This window comes from Larus michahellis, chromosome 9, assembly GCF_964199755.1.
Source record: "Larus michahellis chromosome 9, bLarMic1.1, whole genome shotgun sequence".
In the NCBI taxonomy this organism is placed as follows: Eukaryota; Metazoa; Chordata; class Aves; order Charadriiformes; family Laridae; genus Larus; species Larus michahellis.
In genome coordinates, this window is record NC_133904.1 from 48,902,579 (window position 1) to 48,923,346 (window position 20,768).

Consider the following 20,768-nt stretch of genomic DNA (forward strand, 5'->3'; position numbering starts at 1 on the left):
GGGCCGGGCGCCGGCGGTGCGGCCAACAAATGGCGCCGGCTGCGCCCCGCGCCGCCCTCCGAGGGGTTCCCACGTCTTCCCGGTCCCCTCCGTCCCCCCGCTTCCCTCCGCCCCAGGCAGTCCGACCCTGTCAGGAACCCAGCTCCGGGACGATGTGGCGTCGTCCCGGCGAGGCCTCCCTCAGGGTGACCGCAGGGCTGGGCTGCGGCTTTCCCCTCTGCCGAAACGGGGCCGGGGACGCCCTCGTCGGTGCAGCTGCGGGGATGGTGTGGAGCGAGAAGTGCTTCGATGTCCCTGGGCCCAGGTGAGACGTGCTGCGATGTCCCTGGGCCCAGGTGAGAAGTGCTGCGATGTCCCTCAGTCCAGGTGAGATGTGCTTCTACATCCTTCGGTCCGGATGAGACATGCTTTGATGTCCCTGGGCCCAGGCAAGACATGCTGTGACACCCCTCGGCCCACGGAGGTGGCCGGAGGTCCCGGTGGGATGGGCAATGCTGTACTTGTCACCAGCAACACTGGAGGAAGATGCCATTCCCACAAGGATGGAGCTGGGGGATGTCGCCAAACCCCTCAGCGAGGGAAACCACGGCCACCTCGGAGCACAGAAATACATGCTGAAACTCTGCTTTTCCCGAGACTCTTTTCAGGGGCTGTGAACACCCACAAACGGGTTTTTACAACGATGCCCAGTGCCATGATGGAGTCGGACAGTGGTTTTGCACCGATGAATCCTTTGCCGTTCTGCACAACATGTCCCCATTTCAGCAAAATCACAAAAAGGGCTCTTTCAGAGCACAGCGCTACAAATGACAACAGTGTCTATTGTGAATCCAGGAGAAAAGTGTTGCCGAGTCGCCATACAGCACTTCACACAGCGCATGCCAAACGCAAATACGTGTCAGAGGAAAACATCCCTCATGACGCCAAGGATGGGTGGAAATGTCTGTCGTGTGGCTGATGAAGAGCTACAGAATCGTGTCAAACCTGGAAGGAGCCTGGCTTGTATGTCATAGTAACGAAATTAACGTATTAATTGAGCACCGTTGAAAAGCACTGATGAAGGTGGCTGGAAGCCCTCTGTTTATGCTGCGCACGAAGAACCCCATCGGCAGAGATCGGACTGTTTCCACACGCCGTCCCTTACTCCAGCCCTGATCCTGTGGGAATATCTCTGGGGAAGGAAGGACAGTGCAGTTTCCAAAGCATAAACTTTTTTATGAGGCCAAGATGTTTCCATTCTATTTGAGTTGCTCGCCTGCAGCGATGTTCTCTTATACACATTGTACTTTCCACGTCATCTACTACAGGCTCCCGAGGGACAGTATTCCACAACCTAAAAAAAAAACAATCCTTACAAAATATGCTAAAAGTGAAAAAGGACACACGCTTCTTACAGCGTTTCCATGAACGGCAATGCAACAAAATTAGGGACAGGAAATACAGAAATAGTGGAATCTGTACAGCGTTTAACCAAATTGAACTATATATTTAAATGATTGCTTCCCTTACATCTTAAAATAGAATCAAATATGATTTATCACAGCTGTCACAATAGCATCTGAGGACACTTCCTTCTCCTTTGGCCTCAGGATCAGAACGACTTTGTGCTGGGTACAAATATGGTGCTAAAATGGCAGTCTTGTCCCCAAACAACGTCTTCTGCTGAACCACTCGGAAGAACTTTTAATGCATTTTACCCATGATCAGCTCTGCACAAGGTGGAATCCCAAGCACACAGAGAAAGGCCGGTTCCTCGCACATATCACATTCCCTTCTCTTCCTTTCTTACCTCTGGCAAAGATGCTTTTTATTTGCCTTTCCCAACTCTGAGGGTATTTAGTTACTGGGAGCAAAAAGGTGGTTAAAACACTACTTTTGTTTAGTGCAGTGTGAGAACTGGCCTTTGGGCCCCAAGTTTGCAACAAAGAACAAAGACAGACAGACAAAGCTGCAAAGATCAATCCGTTGTTGTTTGCAATACATTCACGAGCAGGGGACGTGTACACGAGCTGCCAGCTACGAGTTTTATCGCAGCATCTGCCAAAGCAACCGGCATTTCCCCAGCACCGCATTTAGCGTTTCTGCTCAGAAATGAGCCGTACTTCTCCAGCCGTGTCGTCAGAACATCAAGATACCGTAAAAAAACATCTGAGAGATTCTGGAGGCAAATGTAACCGTTACAAATAGACCTTTAGAAGAAAGATCATTTTTGCCAGTGCTAGGCAGAAGGGGAAAGAGTGACAACAGTCGCCCATTTCGCCAGCGTGCCGGGATCTTAGCAAGATCAGTCTGGCTCTGCTCATCTGTTACTCCTTTTGTAAAATGTATGAGGAATAATTATATCCAGTTTTAAAACCAATTTGACATCTTCATATGAAAAGCACTATGGTAATGGCAAATATTTTTATTTTTAGAATGCTTAATCTCTGAAGATGCGTAGGAGTGCCAACAACAATAAAAACAGAAAATCTTATAAAAACCATAGCCAAAAGCAACATAGACCAATAAATAAATCTGTAAATAATTTGGTGTGGAAATAACATAATCTCTGTGCAGCATGCAAAGGCACACATCTTTGCATGGAGAAACTCAAAGAGTGGTTACTGCAATCTCCAGAATCATCCAAATGTTTTCAAAGTTGCTCTGAGTTTTGCAAACATTCTCCCTCTAATTTAAGCTATTGTTTTTCCAAGAGAATTTGAATTTAAAACATGGTTTTCTTAGCTAAATATAAGTCCATTGTGCACAAACAATGACAATCTCTTTTAAAAACAATCCTTATTCCACATGCCAAGGGTCATACAATCAATCTCAAATAGTGTGAATCCTTCTGCGTGGTTTCACTCAGTGAAAAGACTATTCTGACAATCTAAAAACCAGATAAGGATCAGATATGGAAAACTCCGGCTTTTATTCTATATCTTACCCGAATTCTTTCAGGAATAGAGCCTAAAAGTTATGATAGAGTGGGGGTTTTGGAGCTTGAGAATAAATTTAAAACTTTTGGAGAATATTCTCCTTTTTTATTATTACTGGAACCCATTCTCTCTGGACAGAGATTTCTGCACACAGTGAGACAAGTTTTGGTTAGAAGCACAAGAAGCCTGGGCTAGTGCATCAGAGATTTAGATTGAACCATGTTAGCAAAGGAACTAGAAATCGATTGGTCTGCTTCCAAGATGCAGTCTCAAACTGCTTTCACATTTGTTTTCAGCAACCAGAAGCCATCACAGCTGCCAAAAGAAGCAGTTCAACATTTCCTCCACCACTGGGCTTTCATTCCTGCCCCCACGCATCTCCTCTCTCGTGTCAGCACCAGCATCCGTACAAGCACATGGGAAACAGCTTTCCCAGTCTCTCCTCCCGCAGCAGCTGCTCCACGCCCATGGTCGGGTTTGGTGCCCAGCTCTGTGCCGCCGCAGCCCCCACTGTGTTTCTGAGATGCAGAGAACCGCATGCCGTAGCGGCAGTGGGGATGCTCTGAGCATTTATGTAAGCAGCAAAATCCTACCCTATGTCTCCTTCTCCATTCCCCTCCTGAGGACACCCAACATTTTGTTGGCTTTTTTTGCTGCTGTTGCACACTGAGCTGATGAGTGTGAACTGCCAGTGATGACGCCAAGGCCTCTTTCCTAATTTGTGAGTGCCACGTCCAAGTTCAGCGTCATTTAAGCATAGTTTATATTCTTTTTCTCTAGACCTTACATTTATCTAGACTAAAGCTCATCCATTGATTTTATGTGCCCTCACTCACTTTGCGAGGTCCTTCTGGAGTTCCTCAGCTCTGGCACAACATTTGGTTACCCAAAAGGACTTTAACTTTTGTTTCTGGTGATTGTGTTGCCTCTCTTTTGTAGCAAGTCAGCAGATCTGTGTTCTTCTAGGAACGTCTTTGCTCATATACAATATTGTCCATGATCTTGCTTAACTTACCTGGCTTTTTTTCCTGGGCTGAAACTCCTCTGGCCACCTAGAAGCTGATAGATATATTACTGTTTGTTTTTATAGGAGGACTGTTCTGATGAATATTTTTATATTACTCACTAACACATGCTTTTAATAGCAAGTGGTAACAAAGGTTCCAACATCCTACACTTAGAGGCAGACAGCTACATACTGCTGCTGGCTAATCCCAAAATTTATAATGTGTCCAGCTCAATAACACATTTCAAAGTGCCCCGATAATTGACCACAAGATTTTGAGCATTTTCCTATACCTCCTCTCATTTTCCCTCTCCTTACAAAACTTCTGTGAGATTAAAGCACTCTGGTAATGAAATTTCCTGGAAAAGATTTTTCAGTGTTTGGGTGTTTGCAAAAATCTGGAAGCAAATTTACACTGGAAGATTTGAAAACCATTCACATAGGAGCCATGTCCCAAAAGACACATGACCTGGTGGCTCCCTCCCAGTACCATGAGCTGGGTCGCCCTCCAGACATTGTGTTCCACCTCTTCATCAGCTGACTGTCATGATGGTCAAAGTAATAGCACTTGGTGCTTAGGCAGCAACTCTGCACAAATACTGTTCCAGAAGTAGTTTTTAGAGGGGAAACAGAGCCTTAGAAAAGTGACACATCCATAAATCTTCTGAATCTTGTGCTTATTTCACTGGACTGCACCAAAGCTGGATTTTTCTAAAGCCCGTTCACACTCAGCACGTCCTCTGTGATGCTGGCGAGGAAATTGAGATCATTTGACAACCTGGGCCCCAGCGCTTTGGGGAGGGGTGGTAATCTAGAGACCTGCCCTGATTTCCCATCCTCTTGTGCTAGCTCGCAACTGTTCCCCTGGCATCTAAAACCTGCTGGGGAGAGCTCATGTGTGTGCTGTGACTGAAAGCAGCTGGGCAGATAAAGCCTTTTTGGTGGCTGCACCCTCTACGTAATGAGCCATGCCTACCTTCTGCCTGCTAGGAGTGTACAGAAGACAGGAAAAATCTGCATCCTCAGCTCTCCATGATCTGGGGGGGGGGATTAGCTGCAGTGCCACTTTCCGTTAATATCCATGGCTCCCACACAGCGTGACGGAGTACACGTCTCAGAAGTATGCTGCCTGCACCAGGCAGGCTCGCCTCGTCCCACTGCTGCCTAAAGCTGCTCCTGCCCCTTGCAGACCTCTTTTGAGAAGTTTTTTGAAGATGAATGCTCTAACTATGTTTTCTGTAGTTTAATTTACATCTGGTTTATATTATTTGCAGGTTTGCTTTATCTGGGTCATTCCCTCCCCACTGCTCTTCCTTTTTTCTTCCCTCCCCATTATCCTTGATAACTGAGAGTTGATTGTACCTAGTGTACGGTTACATGCTGTCATCCCAACAGACCTTGCAGCCGCCAGCTGTCTTAAAACTATGCTGGTTTTTCCTATAGAAGTCATTCTTTCTTCATTCCCTCTGTCTGGCTCGCCCCGCTGAAGGATACCAAGTCCTCCTCTGCCTTCCCAAGTCTGTCGCCAGCCCTAAATTCACTTTTCCATGTTTGGAGAAACTGCAGTGTCCCAACCCAATGCTAACCCACATTCCAGAGGGACATTAAGACTAACAACATGCATAAACCAGCAGATCAAATGTATCCTGGAGGTTACATATGTGAGCTAGTATTTTGGAATAACCGACAGCTGCCTGAAAACTGGGGGGGGGAAAAAAATGTGTTTGTTTTCCTGAAGAGGAGTGTCCCATCAGCTTCAGCACACTGAAGGGGCCCAACTGCAGGACACAATAGGACAGGGAGAACAACAGAGCATGGAGTTGGAGCCAATTGAAAATGCAAAGAAACTAGGCAGGCAGAACGGGATTATTCAAAGTGGAGTTAGAGCAGAGCATGGGGGTGACTGTATCTCGCTGAAAACACTACCGTGATGACTGTAAAACAGAAGAATCTCTTTTTAGCAAAGAGCCAAGGGAGAGCACATAAAGCAGGCAGCAGGGAGATAAAGCGGGGAGAGCGAGCGAGGGAGCGTGGTCGGTGGAGGCACACGCTCTCGGTGCCCGGCTGGAGGAATGTCATGGTTTCACTTGTGATTGGCTGGGGAATGGAGGAGTCAGTTTTCACGGGGGCTGATCAAAACGTTCCCTTTTGCTTTCCAAAGTTGCTGGCTGAGCAGAGGCATTGGGAAGAGGAGGCCAGTCGCTCTAACATTCCTCAGGAAAGCTACTTAAATGAAATGAGAAGGATTCGCTATCCAAGGATATACAGCCAAGAACAGACGCCGAGAAGCTGTGTTCCTTCTTTTCTCCCCCAACTCCTACTGGAGTTGAACAGCTCTCATTTCTGGCATGCGTCTCATCTCTCAGGATACTATGTCACAGTATTCTACTAACTTTCTCTTGCTTCCCATACCAGAGTATCCTGTATTAGATTGTGTGCCCAACAAAATCATCAAGCTCGTGGTACTGGGTGGCAGTAGCGTTGGCAAGACAGGTAAGTCCACAGGTGTAGTTCTGTGGTTTTTCTTGCTGCTGTACTTACGGGCTCGTTTGCAGCTCAGATAGACCCAAGGCTGTGAAAACTCTTAACTGTTGCAGCTTGAACATTTTAAGCTGTGGGGTTTTTTTGTTTGTTTGTTGCTTTTTTAAATGCACTGAATAATTTGGGAGGCAGATTTGCTGTAGGTCAGGGTGAGCAGCCACTGTGAGGTGGCAGTTAAGAGGAGAGGGCACTGTGTTGGGAGCTGCATACTCACAAATGATTCTACCTGGTCTTGTCCAAATTATTTCACCATGTCTAAATTTCCACACCCCAGAAATGGGAGTATTGGGTTTTATTCTCCTCTTGTAAATATTTTATGCTCTGCAGACAAATAACAGCATACAAGATGTGTCTTCCTGTATTATTCTCCAAAGGAGAGAAGAAAAGAGGGTAAAGCAAACATTATTGCTTTTGAATATATGGTTCGTGCTTTCAGAAATTATAAAGGTCAGATCTGGTTTACTTCATCTGAGGTTCCACAGCACTCAGTAAAGTGTCTGATTGTTTTTCATTTGAAGCAGCCACATTTTCATATTATTTTTAAGTAGTTTGTTGAAGTTAGCTGCACAGTAAATGTCATTTAAGAGCACTAAAGAGGTGACCCAGTATCCACTGTGAGAAAAAATATTATTTTAAATGAAATCTGTGATAGAGTTGTTTGCAGAATAAAACCTTTTTTTTAGCTATCAACTGGTTATGCAAATGATTAGGAGTCTGCTGTGATGAAAGCACCACAGGAATATATTACTGTTGCCATGACAGGATTTTAAGTGTTATTAAGTGATCAAGAAAAAGGAAAACATTCTAATCCAACAGTGTAAGAAAGCACCGCAGGTTAAGGTGAATAAGAAGGCCCAGGGCACCACAGCATGATCCATGTGTGCAGAGCACATGCAGTTTGTTTGCCGGATGTGATTAGATATCCCTAATGGGTTTCATGAGGTGGACTGAGGACTTTAAAGGCTGGGAAGAACCATTACATCCATCAGCCTCACCTTATATGACATAGAGGCCTTAAATTTGGTATTAGGATTAATTTCAGTTTACTGGCTTGTTACTCTTTTTCTAAATTATTACAAACCAAAGGTCAGATTGTTATACCTGCAATCACAACAAATAAACCTCCATATCCTACGTGGAATAGCCACGCTGTATCTAAGGGATAATTTCCAATACAAGTTGCTAAAAATTCTGCATTAGGTATCAAAGCCTGGCCCCAGGTCTTTTTCTGTGGGTGTTGAGAGAAGCATTTGCAGGATAATATGTGAGCAATTCAAAGATTAACTTGGTTTCATATTATACTGACTCTTCCAGTAAGATATTACATGTGTTCTGCAAAGACTGGTTTTGGTTCACATTAAAGACCCGTATTTTTTTCATTGTTTTATAGCCCTGGTTGTGCGCTTTCTCACAAAGAGATTTATTGGAGACTATGAAGCCAATACTGGTGAGTCTGCTTTTCTACTGCAGCTAGCTTGAAAAGAAATCTACTCTATTTTGTGACTGGTGCATATAACAGGAAAGCCAAGCAGTGTTAGATGTCCATAAGGTGCATATTTTCAGTTAATAGCCTCAAGCTATGAAAGCAATAAATCAAAAGGTCATTATTTATGATCCTTTTAGCTTTTTTTTTTTTCCAACTTGATGGAAAAGGATCAGAGTACAAGGTTTGCTTAGGGACATACCTATACTAAAATGCAGACTCAAGGAACAACTTGCGTATCGACTAAACCGCGGAAACCCAATGCTGCTCGCTCTGCAACCCCAGGGAAGCCAGAGGAATTCCAAAGTGCGTAAAAGGCAGTTTTGAACTTTTCCTGTGTACTCCCTTTTTTCAGTGGCTTTTATGACAAGGGAGACTTCCAAATCGAAGTCTTCTTTCCATAAGATAAGCAAAGTGACCATGCAAACTGCTTCTACTGCATTTCTTGTTTAGTCCTGACACCGCAGAGGATGTGTTCATGTGAACTGTTTAATTCACAGCCTCTGTTCCAAGAAAGTGCCAAGTGTATTTGCCAGTGTTGTAGAAAGGATCTATGTACACCGTGCTCAAACCTACTAGCACATCCCACACGTAGGCCATCTCACAGCTTTTGGATGGAGGACAGGATTCAAAGCAGTGATTGCTACACTTTGGAGATGCATGCTGAATTTAGAATGATGAGTTAGGAAAGGAGATGGCAGTACAAGACACCTTTGATCTCTGCCTGTCTGATGAAATACAACCTGAAAGCTCCTCCTTACAGCTCCCTCTCGCTGACCCTAAGTAACCTTGATGGTTGGCTGCACTATTTCTCTTTCTTTTCCTTCATCTCTTCTATGGGAGACTGTACATCAAGTTAGACTTCTGAGCTTTGCAATGGATTGCTGCCAGAGACATTGCTGAGAACCACATGCTTTTCTCATTAAGCTACCAGCCCAACAGCCATGCTGTAGAAGAGGCAAATATGCCAGAAATAAGAAACAGGTGGCAGTGTATTTGTGATCATTCAACCATGCTTCTCCTTCAGTGGGTATAAGGCAAAGCACAGTCAGAGTCTGGAAGTACCTGCTCTTTTTTCTGCAATGATGTATTACAGGGTAGGAATAATATGTTGTCTGGTCTGGGTTCAGGGGTGCAGTATCTTCCCATGAAACAGTAACATCTTTTCAGCTTAAAATCTGATATGTTTTTTAAAAAAAAAATATCCCAGAAGGGCTGTATCACCTCACAGAGTCGGTATTAAAGCATAGTACGATAATGTTGGATTCAGATGCAGCAAACTTTGCCATACTGAATTTCCTTATATTTTAAATGTTTTTATGAGCTCAGACTCTTTTCCACTGGAATAAAAACATCTGTTTCCTTGAACAAAAGATGATTTTCAGAAGTGTGGCATTGTTGTCACTAACTGACCTCCCTGTTAATCTGAATTCTTTACTCTCCAATAGATGGGATTTCTCTACATTTGAGATGAAGTGCAGTGTTTTGGAGGCAGCAGTGACAATTGTATTTGGATGAGATTGAAAGGTTCTACACAACAGCTGTGGATATAGCATTTCTTCACATGTCCATGTGACTTGTATTAAGTTCTAAAGTAAAATGATGATGACATCAATCTCTGAAGCTGTCCTTGTCACAACCATGGCTAGTTCGTAAGATCTAAAGATCAAAACTTAAATTTCATTGTCACTTAACCCACACTCCAGCAACAAAATAAAGCTCAGGCCCAGAATAGTGATGGTCTTATTAGAGCTGGCTCAATCCTAGATGGTTTGAACTAGCATTTGACCTTGAATACGTGTCATTCAGATTAACCAAAACTCAGATTCAAAGTGTCCGGTCTTTGAGGATTTCAACCAAACTCTGACTGCTAAGGCCACACAAATTCCAAAGAGCATCTAGGTGTTTTGTATACAGTCACTTACTCTGTGTCCAACTTGAGAATACATTCCTTTTTTAAAAACTTTCAGAAAAATGCAATAGGAAACGGCTCACTTGTTTTGCAGACAGCTCCTGGGTATATTGGTCTGAGATTAAAAATATATGCAGTGCACATTTGAAAAAGTTAATGATGTGGATTGAAAATCTGAATGGGATTTATGTGCCCACTTTAACTATTTGATTAAATACAAAGTGCCACCTTTTCCAGATACCATCCTAGGTATATATTCAAAACATCTGACCACATAGCAAATACAAAACCACTTTACTTAAGTAAACAGTCACACAACCACTCTGGTGCCATTCGCTTTTTCTATAAGCAGCTACATATCATAAGCCTCAAAAATCTGGATTTCACCAGTTCCATTTTGCCTTTATGTACTCTTTCTTCTTTGTTACAGACACTGATTCTTATGATCTTACTTTTCCACCAGGTGCTTTGTATTCAAGAAAGTTCACCATAGATGGGGAACAGATCTCTCTACAGGTGCAGGATACTCCCTTTGTTTCATTGGAGGTAAAACATCTGCTCAGTGCATCGGTACTTTACTGTCTCTTTTTTGTTGCCAGCACTTCCATCTGTAAGTAACTCCCCTTAGCAGAAATATACCTGGGCTCAAACCCAAATGAAGACTAACGGAGGTACCTTAAACCCTGCCAAAACGAGCCTTTGAAGAGGTTAAATCAGGCTCCTTTAAGAGTAACTCAGGATTGAAACAAATCTATTTCAAATGCATTACTGCATCCCAAGCTTAAATAGCAGTAAAATCATAGTCTGGCTCATTCCTGCCAACTCCGTGATTGTTTTATTTCCTGTCAGATGGTTTCTGTCCCTGCATGGCAGAAAACTCACCTGTAGAGGCCCAACTGGCTCAGCTTAGACCTTTACACACACCCAGAATCTCTCTTCTCTAAAAAGATGTTTCTTTCCAAGGGGACAGGCCTCACAGCAGTTGTCATTTCCAACTAGGGTACTTTTCGGTGCTTTCCTTACTTTAAAAAAAAAATAATTTTATTTATTGCTTATTTTTAAGGTGTTACCATTTATCTACACCCCTCTTTCTATCAGTGTTTTAGATATTCTAGATTTAATATTTGACTAGGAACCTGTTCCTAGAAATATTTTTCCAAGCAGGACCTAAAATTAAGATGCCTTTTTTTAAATACCTGCTTCACGTGCAGGACAAGAGGCTGAAAACGGTGCCAAGGCAGCAGGAAATGCAATGAAATTTGGTTTTACATGAGTGGTGAAAATCTCATGAGAGTAATAATCCCTATAGAATTGCTGAGGTTTCATGATATAATTTGGTATCCTCTTGTCACCATCGAACCTAAACTTCTAGGTTTGGCCTTAACCTCAGTCTCTGACTTGGCCAAATATATGTCTGGATGGGAACATGGGAACACCACCTTCTCTCATCCTCTTTCAGGCTAGTCCTGGACAGATTTATATACCTTGTTTTGTCTGCACAGACCCACGTGTGCATGGGTTCATTTCTGTGCTGTAGAACTGTTCCATCCTGAGCTTAAAGAACGGGATAAGCAAAGCTCCCCCAAGCTTCGGTTTCCATTTCCATTTTCTCTGATGACTGGAAGTAGATTTAGGCAGAAAGCTTTGACAAAGTTACACACTCTCTGCTGTGGCTGGGCGTGTGCAGAGCAGTGGAGAAACCCCTCATTTACTCTAGACACTAAAAAGCAAACAAAAGCTGCTATGGAAGTCCTCCAAATACTCAAGTGGAACTTTAATAGTACAAAGGCCCTCTGCCAGCTTGCTTAGAGAGGACCTGCTAAGAGACGCTGTGGGTGGTGATTAGGCACAACTGGGACTGCCTGATAAACACTTAACAATGGGAATCCCCTCTCTGTTCTATCCCATGGAGAAGGGAGGGAGCAAAGGAATTTAATTCCCTCTTTCACACCAGATATATGTTTATTTTCCGGTTTCCCTGTTTCAGTTAAGACTGTGCTCTAAAGTTCTCTGACTGTAGACACAGCTCCCCAAAATTTACTAATGCCAACAGTTGAGGTTTCTTAGTCATAAATGATTTTAATTTAGTTAGGAAGGAGTTTCATTTTCTTTGTCCCTGGCAAAGGTCTGCACTGTTTCAACAGTTCCCACAGACACGCTTATCTCAGGCTGTGTCTCTGTTTGCATCAAATGATGTATCTGCAATCATTTGAAGGGACTGTTCCTGACCAGGACTTGTTAAGACTGAGAATAGGTTGGACTTTCTGTTAAAATCCTTAAGGAAGAGAGTTTCTTGCACTCTGCAGAGTGAGTACAGTGTTTTGGGAGGAAGTCATGTGGAATCACTCAGGATTTTAGCCGCACCGGAAATGTTAATGTTTAAGAGAGAAACAGAAGCAAACAGATAACTGGGTTTGCTAGGTGATTCATTGCTGCTTGCTCTATACATGGCAAATGACTGTGTGTTTCAAAATTCATTCTGGAACAGAGATTTCCATTTAAAAAGTAGCCCATTAGCCTTTGATTTTCCTGAATAAAGCATTCCTTTGGGGATTATCCATCCATCTCACCACTGGGTGGGCCTAGCTGGAATAACTGAGAATTTCTGCTCATTAGGGCTCTCTGAATGTACACCTTCTCCAAAAACATTTTCAAATGCTTGCCAGAGCAATTAGTTCTTTTTCCCCCATGAAAGGATTTTGCTGGTGAAAAGAGGCTAGCAGGAGATGAAGGGTGGCTAATTATCTACAGATTGGATACAACCCAGACACCAACAGTCCAAATTGCCCTTCTTCCCACAGTCTGCCCTGTCCTGGCTTGAGTTCGCTCTCATTAACCTTTTAAACAAGGCTGCTAGGGAGGATCCCTCTTCATTCCATGTGCACCTCTGTTGGGCTTTTGGGTTTGAGGGTTTTGGGGAGGGAGAGGAGTGATAAGAGCATCTGTTAAACAATTTCACTGCTAACAGGATTTAGCGTTACTGTGAGCTGGCAAGGGCAAAGAACTACTAGGTATGATGAGCCAGTGCCTCTGTGGGCAATACTGAAGTATTTACAAAGGGCAGTTAGTTAGCAGAACTCCTGTTGGAAGTCGTAAGCCTAATTTATACTCTGAACCTTCAGAAATTATGCTTCCTTCCTCTCACAGAAGAGCCTTGTCAGTAGTCCTTTCTTTACTGTCTGATCTACCATGAAAGAACTGATCAGTTTTACTCATTGTTTTCCATCTCTGCTTCCTGAAGTTAGGCTTTGTAATTCATATTTAGGTGTCGAAATAAAAGTGATCTATTTGGGAGATTGCTGAGCACATGCAAATTCTATTAAAATGAATGTGAATGGCAGATATATATTCTATAGATAAATAGATAATGGAACATATGTCTTACTGAAGTTGATGAAGATTTCTTGAATAGAATTTAGCAATAGTAATAAAAGTTTGGGCTCTGTATTCATGATATTGAACTCCTAATATACACAAAAGCCTCTAATTCCTACCACCTTCATCAAGAGCTGAATACTGAATATGCTTAGTGCCTCATTGGATATGAAATTACAAAGTTCCAGAAAGCCTGTAATATTGACAGGAATGTCAGTTTTTATAAACCAAGCATACTGGCAATAACTGCAGCAGTGGTCTCCCTTTCTGGTTGGGTTACACGCCAGCACAGATTACAAAGAGTGGAGGATTAGCTGAAAATAGTGAGCTGATCTTTTTTTCAAGCCCCACAGTATTGTATTCAGTTTTATACTCCCAGTCATGCCTGTCTGAGTAGGAGTGGTGATGGACTGAACAAATGTGTGACCAGCAAAACAATAATATAAACCCATTGCTGCTCTACAAGTGAGCAATGAGATTTCACCTCATTTTCAGTTACACCGGTTATTTGTAACAAATTGCTTCTTCAAAGTAACTTTGCCTTTGACTATCTGGAGATCTACATGGCAGAAAAACCTGTCAGGCTTCACCAAACAGAGTTAGTGAGAACTCCCATCCATGGAGACACTGAAAACAGAATTGGAAAAAGCCCTAAAAGAACACCTTGGGGGACAGCAGTTCACTTGCAGTAGTTATGATTAGCCTGCTGAATTCTATAATGCTCTTACCGTGCCCATCACAATTTTATTCACAATAAAAGTGTGGGTTTCTGTCACACTGGTTTAGTACAATAGAATATAGACAAACTTTTCAATATCAGTATTTTGGCTGTTCTCTTATTTTCAACCAATTTGCTCTGACCTCTCTCCACTCCACGTTACTGCTTACCTGTAATACGTTACTGACACAGTGGAAATTTCTCCTGCCCCTGCTACATTTCCTGGCAGTCAAGAGAGGTTTCTGCCTGTACACTGAGAGACAGCCACACATTAAAACAAAGTTCCGAGTAGCCAATAGTGCTGCATGACTGTTTGCTCTGTCTGCTCCCTGTTCTCAGTTTTCTAATCATCTCACACCTCTTGGTTTTGACGGCAGGATGACACTGACAGCATATGCTGCCAAGAGCAGATAAACCGTTCAATCTACTGGGCAGATGGCTTCGTTTTTGTTTACTCCATCACAGACTACGAGAGCTACCGAGTCATCCGTCCCCTGCACCAGCACATACGCAAGATTCACCCGAACGCTAACATCCCTCTGCTTCTGATGGCAAACAAAGGAGACCTCCTGCGAGCCAGGCAGGTGTCCTCCAAAGAAGGACTCCAGCTGGCCAGTGAACTGGGAGGTACTTACTATGAAGTCTCAGCCCGGGAGAACTGTGAGGGAGTGCACGAAGCCTTCCAGCAGCTTTGCCAGGAGGTCAGCAGGATAATCGGGAGCTGCAATGGAGAGAAACGAAGAGGCCTCCACCTTGTCCGACCCAAGTCTCCAAACATGCAGGACTTAAAGAGACGTTTGAAACAGGCTCTGACTTCCAAAGGGAAATCTGCCACTACACTTTGATGTAGCCAACAGAAATTGTCTTCCACAGCCCTGAAAAAAAGGCAAGAAAATAAGCTGGCAATAAGGGGCATCGCTGAAATCGTGTGAGAGGCTCTTTCATTTTGTCTTTACATCTTCCTTAAAAATCCCGTGCTCATTCAGCAAAGGAACTTGCAGAATTTGCTCTTTGGGGCAAGAATTTAGAAACTGTGATTTAAGAAATAGATTGTCCCAAATTATTTCCTTCTTGAAAGGGACAAAGTCAAATAGTTTAGGCTTAAAAATGTAGATTTTATTAATAAAAATAATTAAATCCTACTTTTAAGAAAAGCGGCTTCTCTTGGTAATGGTTGTATACCCAAACATAGGCAATAAGCTACAGCAAAACGTGAGGAGAGTAACATGAGCTATACTGAGCAAGTAAAATTTACCACATTTGCTTAGTCACAAGACTGGAAAATAAAGGCAAAAAGTAAATGATGAGCATAAACAGTGAAAAGTAGTAATTGAAAGCTTTTAAATAGCAGTTTAGAAAGCATTCTTAGCAACTTGCTGAGAGATTTGTTCATATGCAAGCTTTAGCCTTACAGTATCTCTTTAAAGTAAGATTTTTCTATTTTTTGAGATTATTTTTCTTTAAAAGCATATTGGCCGTTTCTGAAATGGACAAAATACATACTTGTAGCAGCATTTTGTAGTCAGTTTCTCAATGGCGTACTTCTATTTTTTCTGTAGGTTTCCTACGTGTCAATGAGAGAGGGACAAGTAGAGCAGCGTGGTTTAAAACCTGCAAAAAACTGGACTGTATTAATCAAGAGCAAGGAGGTGACCTAAAACTGTTTAACTTTTTTTTTTTCCAAACTAGTTAGATTTCAAGTTCAAGATGCTGTTTTAAAAAAACAAGGCCTTCACATAAAGTATATTTAATTCATTAGATTTATTTTTTTTTTTAAGAAGAAAATGTTTTATGATGCCTGAAATGTCCAGCTTCAGGAATTCGTAATTTTGTTATTTGCCTTAAGACCAGACTTTACTCAATACCTCGCAATGCATCCAAATCACCAGTCTATCAGTACATATTTCACTGGCAGCATCTCACTGCACTGTGTCTCAGCATGTACAGAGGGATTTGAAGCTGTATCCCGTGAGCTGGCCTGTTTTATGGTTGTAATAACAACAACGTGAAGCATCCATCATCCTATTCTCAGTGAGAGTGGAAAGAAACTGGGTTGGACCACGTAAAAGTCATGATGCAACAATCTTTTCTTTAAACAGACCATATGAGCAATTCACAGGACCATGAAATGAACTAAAGCTCAATGATTTACACTCAGGAACCCAGAGAGGAAAACCCTAGTTTGATGGATACAGAAAAATACTGCCAGCTGTGGTTTCAGCTGGCAATACTGAGCTAAATCAACCTTTTCCTCATTATGAGCAGCAGAAATGTAAATTAAGTCTGATGTGTATTTATGTAGCTCAGGGCTCGAAAATGTATTTTATATTTTTCTTGTCCCTCTATTAGACAACTCTAGTCATGATTTTCCTTATCACCTGGATTTGCCTATCTACAGTTCACTTTCTGTTTTATTTATTGTTTTCCACAGCTGGTCGTCTGACAATGTCTTGTGTTCTGATTAGTTTAAAATTCTTTTATTCACACAAAAGAACTGCACCTTTTTTAAAAATTAGTTTCAAGTGTTAGTAGGAGGGGAAAAGGAAAGGTAGATCATCCAAACAGGGACTCAAACAATATCAGAGGATTTCTACTTTAGAATCATAGAATTGTTAGGGTTGGAAGGGACCTTAAAGATCATCTAGTTCCAACCCCCCTGCCCTGGGCAGGGACACCTCCCACCAGCCCAGGTTGCTCCAAGCCCCGTCCAGCCTGGCCTTGAACCCCTCCAGGGATGGGGCAGCCACAGCTTCTCTGGGCAACCTGGGCCAGGGGCTCACCACCCTCGTGGTGAAGAACTTCTTCCTAACGTCCAGTCTTCTTATGATTAATTAATAATGTATGTGATTAATTTGATGTTTGAGCAGTGCCATTATTCATTGAAGGCACTCTGGTATGACGTTTATTCGCACAGAATTTCAGTATTTTAAATTACTAATAGCATAGCTCAAATATCCAATCTATAGATTCAATAACATGAAGTAGAGCAAAAAGTTTGCAAGACACACACAAACTGAAAATTGTTTACATTGGAAAAATGATCACCAATTTTGAATAGCAATTAAATATTTTACTATCCCAGTACTGTATATAACAAGGGCTAAAATTGCTGAAGACAATTTGCTGACAACATTTGTTTTCATAAGAGCCTAAGACAATTAGGTGCTCTGGCTTGTTAAATTTCTTTGTAACTTACTCTTTCAGCTCTAATCCTTTCTTATTTGGGAAGACAGTTCAACAAATTTCAAACCTGTCAATGTTCTATTTTCAATAGTGATTAATAAAAACATGCAAGGTCTTTCCGGAGTAGTGTACAAAATGGCTCTTTTATGTCTCACGTCTTTAAATGTTCCTTGTTTATACTAGACTAAAAATATATTTTTTCCCTTCTTATAACCAAATACCCTGCTTTGGAAGTATACACAAGTATTCCCACATTCCTGCAGCACTGGTGGGGAAAAAAGTACATTTTAGCTAAGGCCAAAAAATATTGAAACATTTAAGTCTTCTCCTAAATACTAACATGTGGCAAACATTTATTCTGCTACAGAAACTTGAGTATAGTATTTCCTTTGTTCATTGACCAGCAATACAAATCCTGTAATAGCTTTGATACTGGTTTTAAGCCAGAACATACCGTCTACAGAAGACAATAGAGCTCAGCATTTTGATTAGCAGTGCAGTACTTCTGCACCAGAACACACCGCTGTGCCACTGAAGCTAAGCAAGGCTGAGGAAGCAGGGAAAAGAGAACACTGTAGAATTAAGTGCCTAAAAATAATCATGCAAAATATCAAAAATTAGTCATGTAGAACCTGATCCTGAATTAGAATCTTTAGGCGGCCAGGGAAAAACATGTATTCTACTGAAGGTTTAAAATGAAGCCTCTAGAGAGAAGGTACTTGACACAAAGTCAAGAGAGGAAAGGAAAAAAAAAAGATTTGAGAGTGAAGGGGGTTTTGGATATCAAGGCAAATTCTCTTCTCAGTTATACTGCTTAAGTCCAGATTAACTCCATTGGAAGCAATAGCAACAAGCTGTAAAATTCACTTTTTTCCATCCTTCTTCATTCTCCTGAGCGGTTTAAATCTTGTGCACCATCTGGTTTTCAAGATGGTTTACAGCTGGGTTTATTTGGGCACAAAGCAGTTGAGTGATTTGCCCCAAGGTTACACAGCTGAGCAAGTACTTGAGAGGAACTAAAAAACTCTGTCCTTTGTAATTAATTCCCAACTCTTCACAACAACTACCAGACCATACCACCTCCCTCAAGGTATGAACAAAGCACAGTGAGTTGTATTACACAAGAATGTAATTAAAAGTTGGAAAAAATTACTTAAATTACAAGCTATGTTAGGAACTGACTGAGCAAAGTATTACTGACGTGCACAATTACAGTAATACTAAGACTGGCTTATGAGTTATTGAAGATATTTGTAAATGGTTATTTTCTGCAGTATTTCTGTCAGTTGCATTTCTCACACATTTCCAGTGGTTCCCTGTGGAAATACAGTGAGACTGGGGAGATGAGAAAATCAGGCTCCATTTTTAACTTTTCCTATGACTTGCTTGATGATCTTGGCCAGATGTCTTAATCAAAATTAGTGTCTGTAAATAAGAGGCAGGATACTGACACATATTTACCATGCACTTTAGCATCCACAGGAGGGAATCACCAATGAGAAATAAAGGAATTGTCCGCGTTTGCAGTAGGGATGGCCTAAATCTTAACATCTGAATTCATATCTTGATTCCAGATTCCTTAAACTCGGAGTTGCTTGGATCCCGCCTTTACATTTGAAACATAGGAATGAAACAGAAAATTCAGATCTTGATTTCAAGGAACAGCTCTGACAGAAAGAGTTGTGTCTGGGTGTACAAATGAAGAGGTAAGAGTAACTTTCTGGGACATCGAAAGAAACTTAGCCTGTACCAGAAAACAGTTGTCTAATTGCTTTACAAGGCAAACTGGAAGGCTGCCAGCTTATTGTTACTGCTGGATTTCCCTCTGCCCACTGGCAAAGCTAGAAGACGGGGTCAAAATCACACTGACTCTCTAGAGCTGCAGCTATGTTTGCAGAGCCAGCACATGACCCTGAAGCAGCAGAACATAATGACATATTTGCTAATATTTAGTTGTTCATGTATTTTCAGAGTTCTCCTGAGCTGTCCCTGTCTCCTTTGGGGTAGCACAGGAAAGCCATGCAATTGAAAGTTAAACAAGATCTCCAGTTTCACTCTAAAAACCTCAAAAGCAGGGACAATGGTGCAAGAAAAGACGATCCAATCTATCACCTCTGGAGACAAAGCAGGAGTCTTCCTTTGATAATTTTTCACCCCTGTTCTCACTGACTCTGCCCTTCCTTGTCCCTCTCCATTCATGCCTTTGTTCTCATTTAATTTAGCAAGAAAAAGCTTCTGTAATTGTTCTTCTGTAAGCTTAAAAATACATTTTTTGCTGTTTAGTTTTAAATTTATTTCCAAATATTTTAACTCCAAACATGGTTTTTACAAAAAGAAGAGTCTCTACTTAGCCTTTTGACCTTATTTACCTAAAGCATTTTAAAGCACATCTAAAATGAAGTCAGTGCAATTCTGTATTTAGACAAACCTTTGAATTCATGCCATTTCTCCCCAAGTGCTCTCACTGGCTTAGCCCAATATTTCCTTCCCTTGTTTTATCCTTACAATGTTGAGCTCATTTGTTGCATAGTCATTGCTTGCTTAAACCTATTTAGTTCTTGTAAAGTTTTGCCGCTCTTCTCTGAAATCTCTTTGGTTTAACCAAGCATGTTCTCTCCTCTAAGAAGCTGTGCAAGTGGTAGATGAGCTCAGAACAGCTGGTGATTTTCTGCTCTGTCAGAATTTTGCCCATTATTGAAGATTTTGGAATAAACAGGAGCATGGAGAGTGATGCAGCAAACCCAGCTCTAGTCTGCCTTCATCTGTTAACCTCCTTTGGTGCCAATAATTTTATCCATCACGAAGTGGACAAAGTTGATCCTAAATTATAGTGTTTCAGCATGGGTTCCTACAGATGGGAAAAACACCAAATATGAAGCAGAGAGAGGAGCTGATAGGCTCTGTAAACCCTAGGATCCAATTCATTCAGGAGCTGTCATACCAATCTTCTTTTCTTTAGAAGATACATTTTTTACATTTTCCTTTTTATCCAAATGGGTTTCAAGACACAGCCTCTGGATCTCGTCACACAGACACTTACTGTCTCCTCTGTAGCAGGTCCAGGGGAAGCTGCACATTTTCTAAATATGATGGCTGAAAGTATGCATGCCTTGTGCTGTTATTATGGATGATTGTGGAGACTGTTCCTAAGGATAATGTTTTTCTTCTTTCTGGGCAATAATGCAGAACACTAGCAACCAGTAACTGGTCGTTTTGAAAAAATAATAGTTTTGTTTGCTGAATCTGGAGACACACTGTACCTTCTGTGCTGGTTAGAAAGCTCACCAGATAAGCAGGAGTTGGGCTTTTTCTGATGTAGCCTTTGAACTCTCACAGAGCGTGCTGAATTATGTCATTTTTTGACTGTGATCCAGGTTTCCAGACGCTTGCAGGAGCCACCACTCTTCACAGTGTTCTGCACTGTATTTCACTTCAAAAGTCTATATTTTCATGTGCCATGATGAAAAAGAGAAGCAACTTCGGAATATCACACTGAAGCGCAACAACCTATTCTCTTGCCTCACTATTTTTCGTTAAGATCATGGGTGTCTGAGCTGGTTTTACATTTCTCGGGGACTAGAACTCATACTCAAGCAAAGGTGTTTATCATTTCAAATGAACAAGACTCTTCA

General features: G+C 41.8%; 1 protein-coding gene across 3 annotated transcripts; it reads left to right on the forward strand.

Moving 5' to 3' along the window:
- Positions 1–5,933: 5,933 nt before the first annotated feature.
- Positions 5,934–19,873, forward strand: LOC141748821 (ras-like protein family member 11A-like). Of its 3 annotated transcripts, none has more exons than XM_074601440.1 (5): positions 5,947–6,417; positions 7,856–7,912; positions 10,324–10,406; positions 14,331–14,839; positions 18,711–19,873. In XM_074601440.1, the coding sequence occupies exons 1-4, from the start codon at positions 6,273–6,275 to the stop codon at positions 14,796–14,798; spliced, it is 753 nt and encodes a 250-aa protein (XP_074457541.1). In that variant the 5' UTR covers positions 5,947–6,272; the 3' UTR covers positions 14,799–14,839; positions 18,711–19,873. The 3 variants fall into 3 exon arrangements, with proteins under 3 accessions (XP_074457540.1, XP_074457541.1, XP_074457542.1); XM_074601441.1 differs by lacking the exon at positions 18,711–19,873 and adding an exon at positions 15,513–17,259; XM_074601439.1 differs by lacking the exon at positions 18,711–19,873 and having other exon boundaries at positions 5,934–6,417; positions 14,331–17,259.
- Positions 19,874–20,768: the final 895 nt, after the last annotated feature.

Coding starts and splice junctions, on each gene's coding strand:
- LOC141748821 (XM_074601439.1), top strand. CDS start 6,273: ATGCGTCTCATCTCTCAGGATACTATGTCACAGTATTCTACTAACTTT. Junction 6,418..7,855: donor CAGTAGCGTTGGCAAGACAG/GTAAGTCCACAG, acceptor ATTGTTTTATAG/CCCTGGTTGTGCGCTTTCTC. Junction 7,913..10,323: donor AGACTATGAAGCCAATACTG/GTGAGTCTGCTT, acceptor CTTTTCCACCAG/GTGCTTTGTATTCAAGAAAG.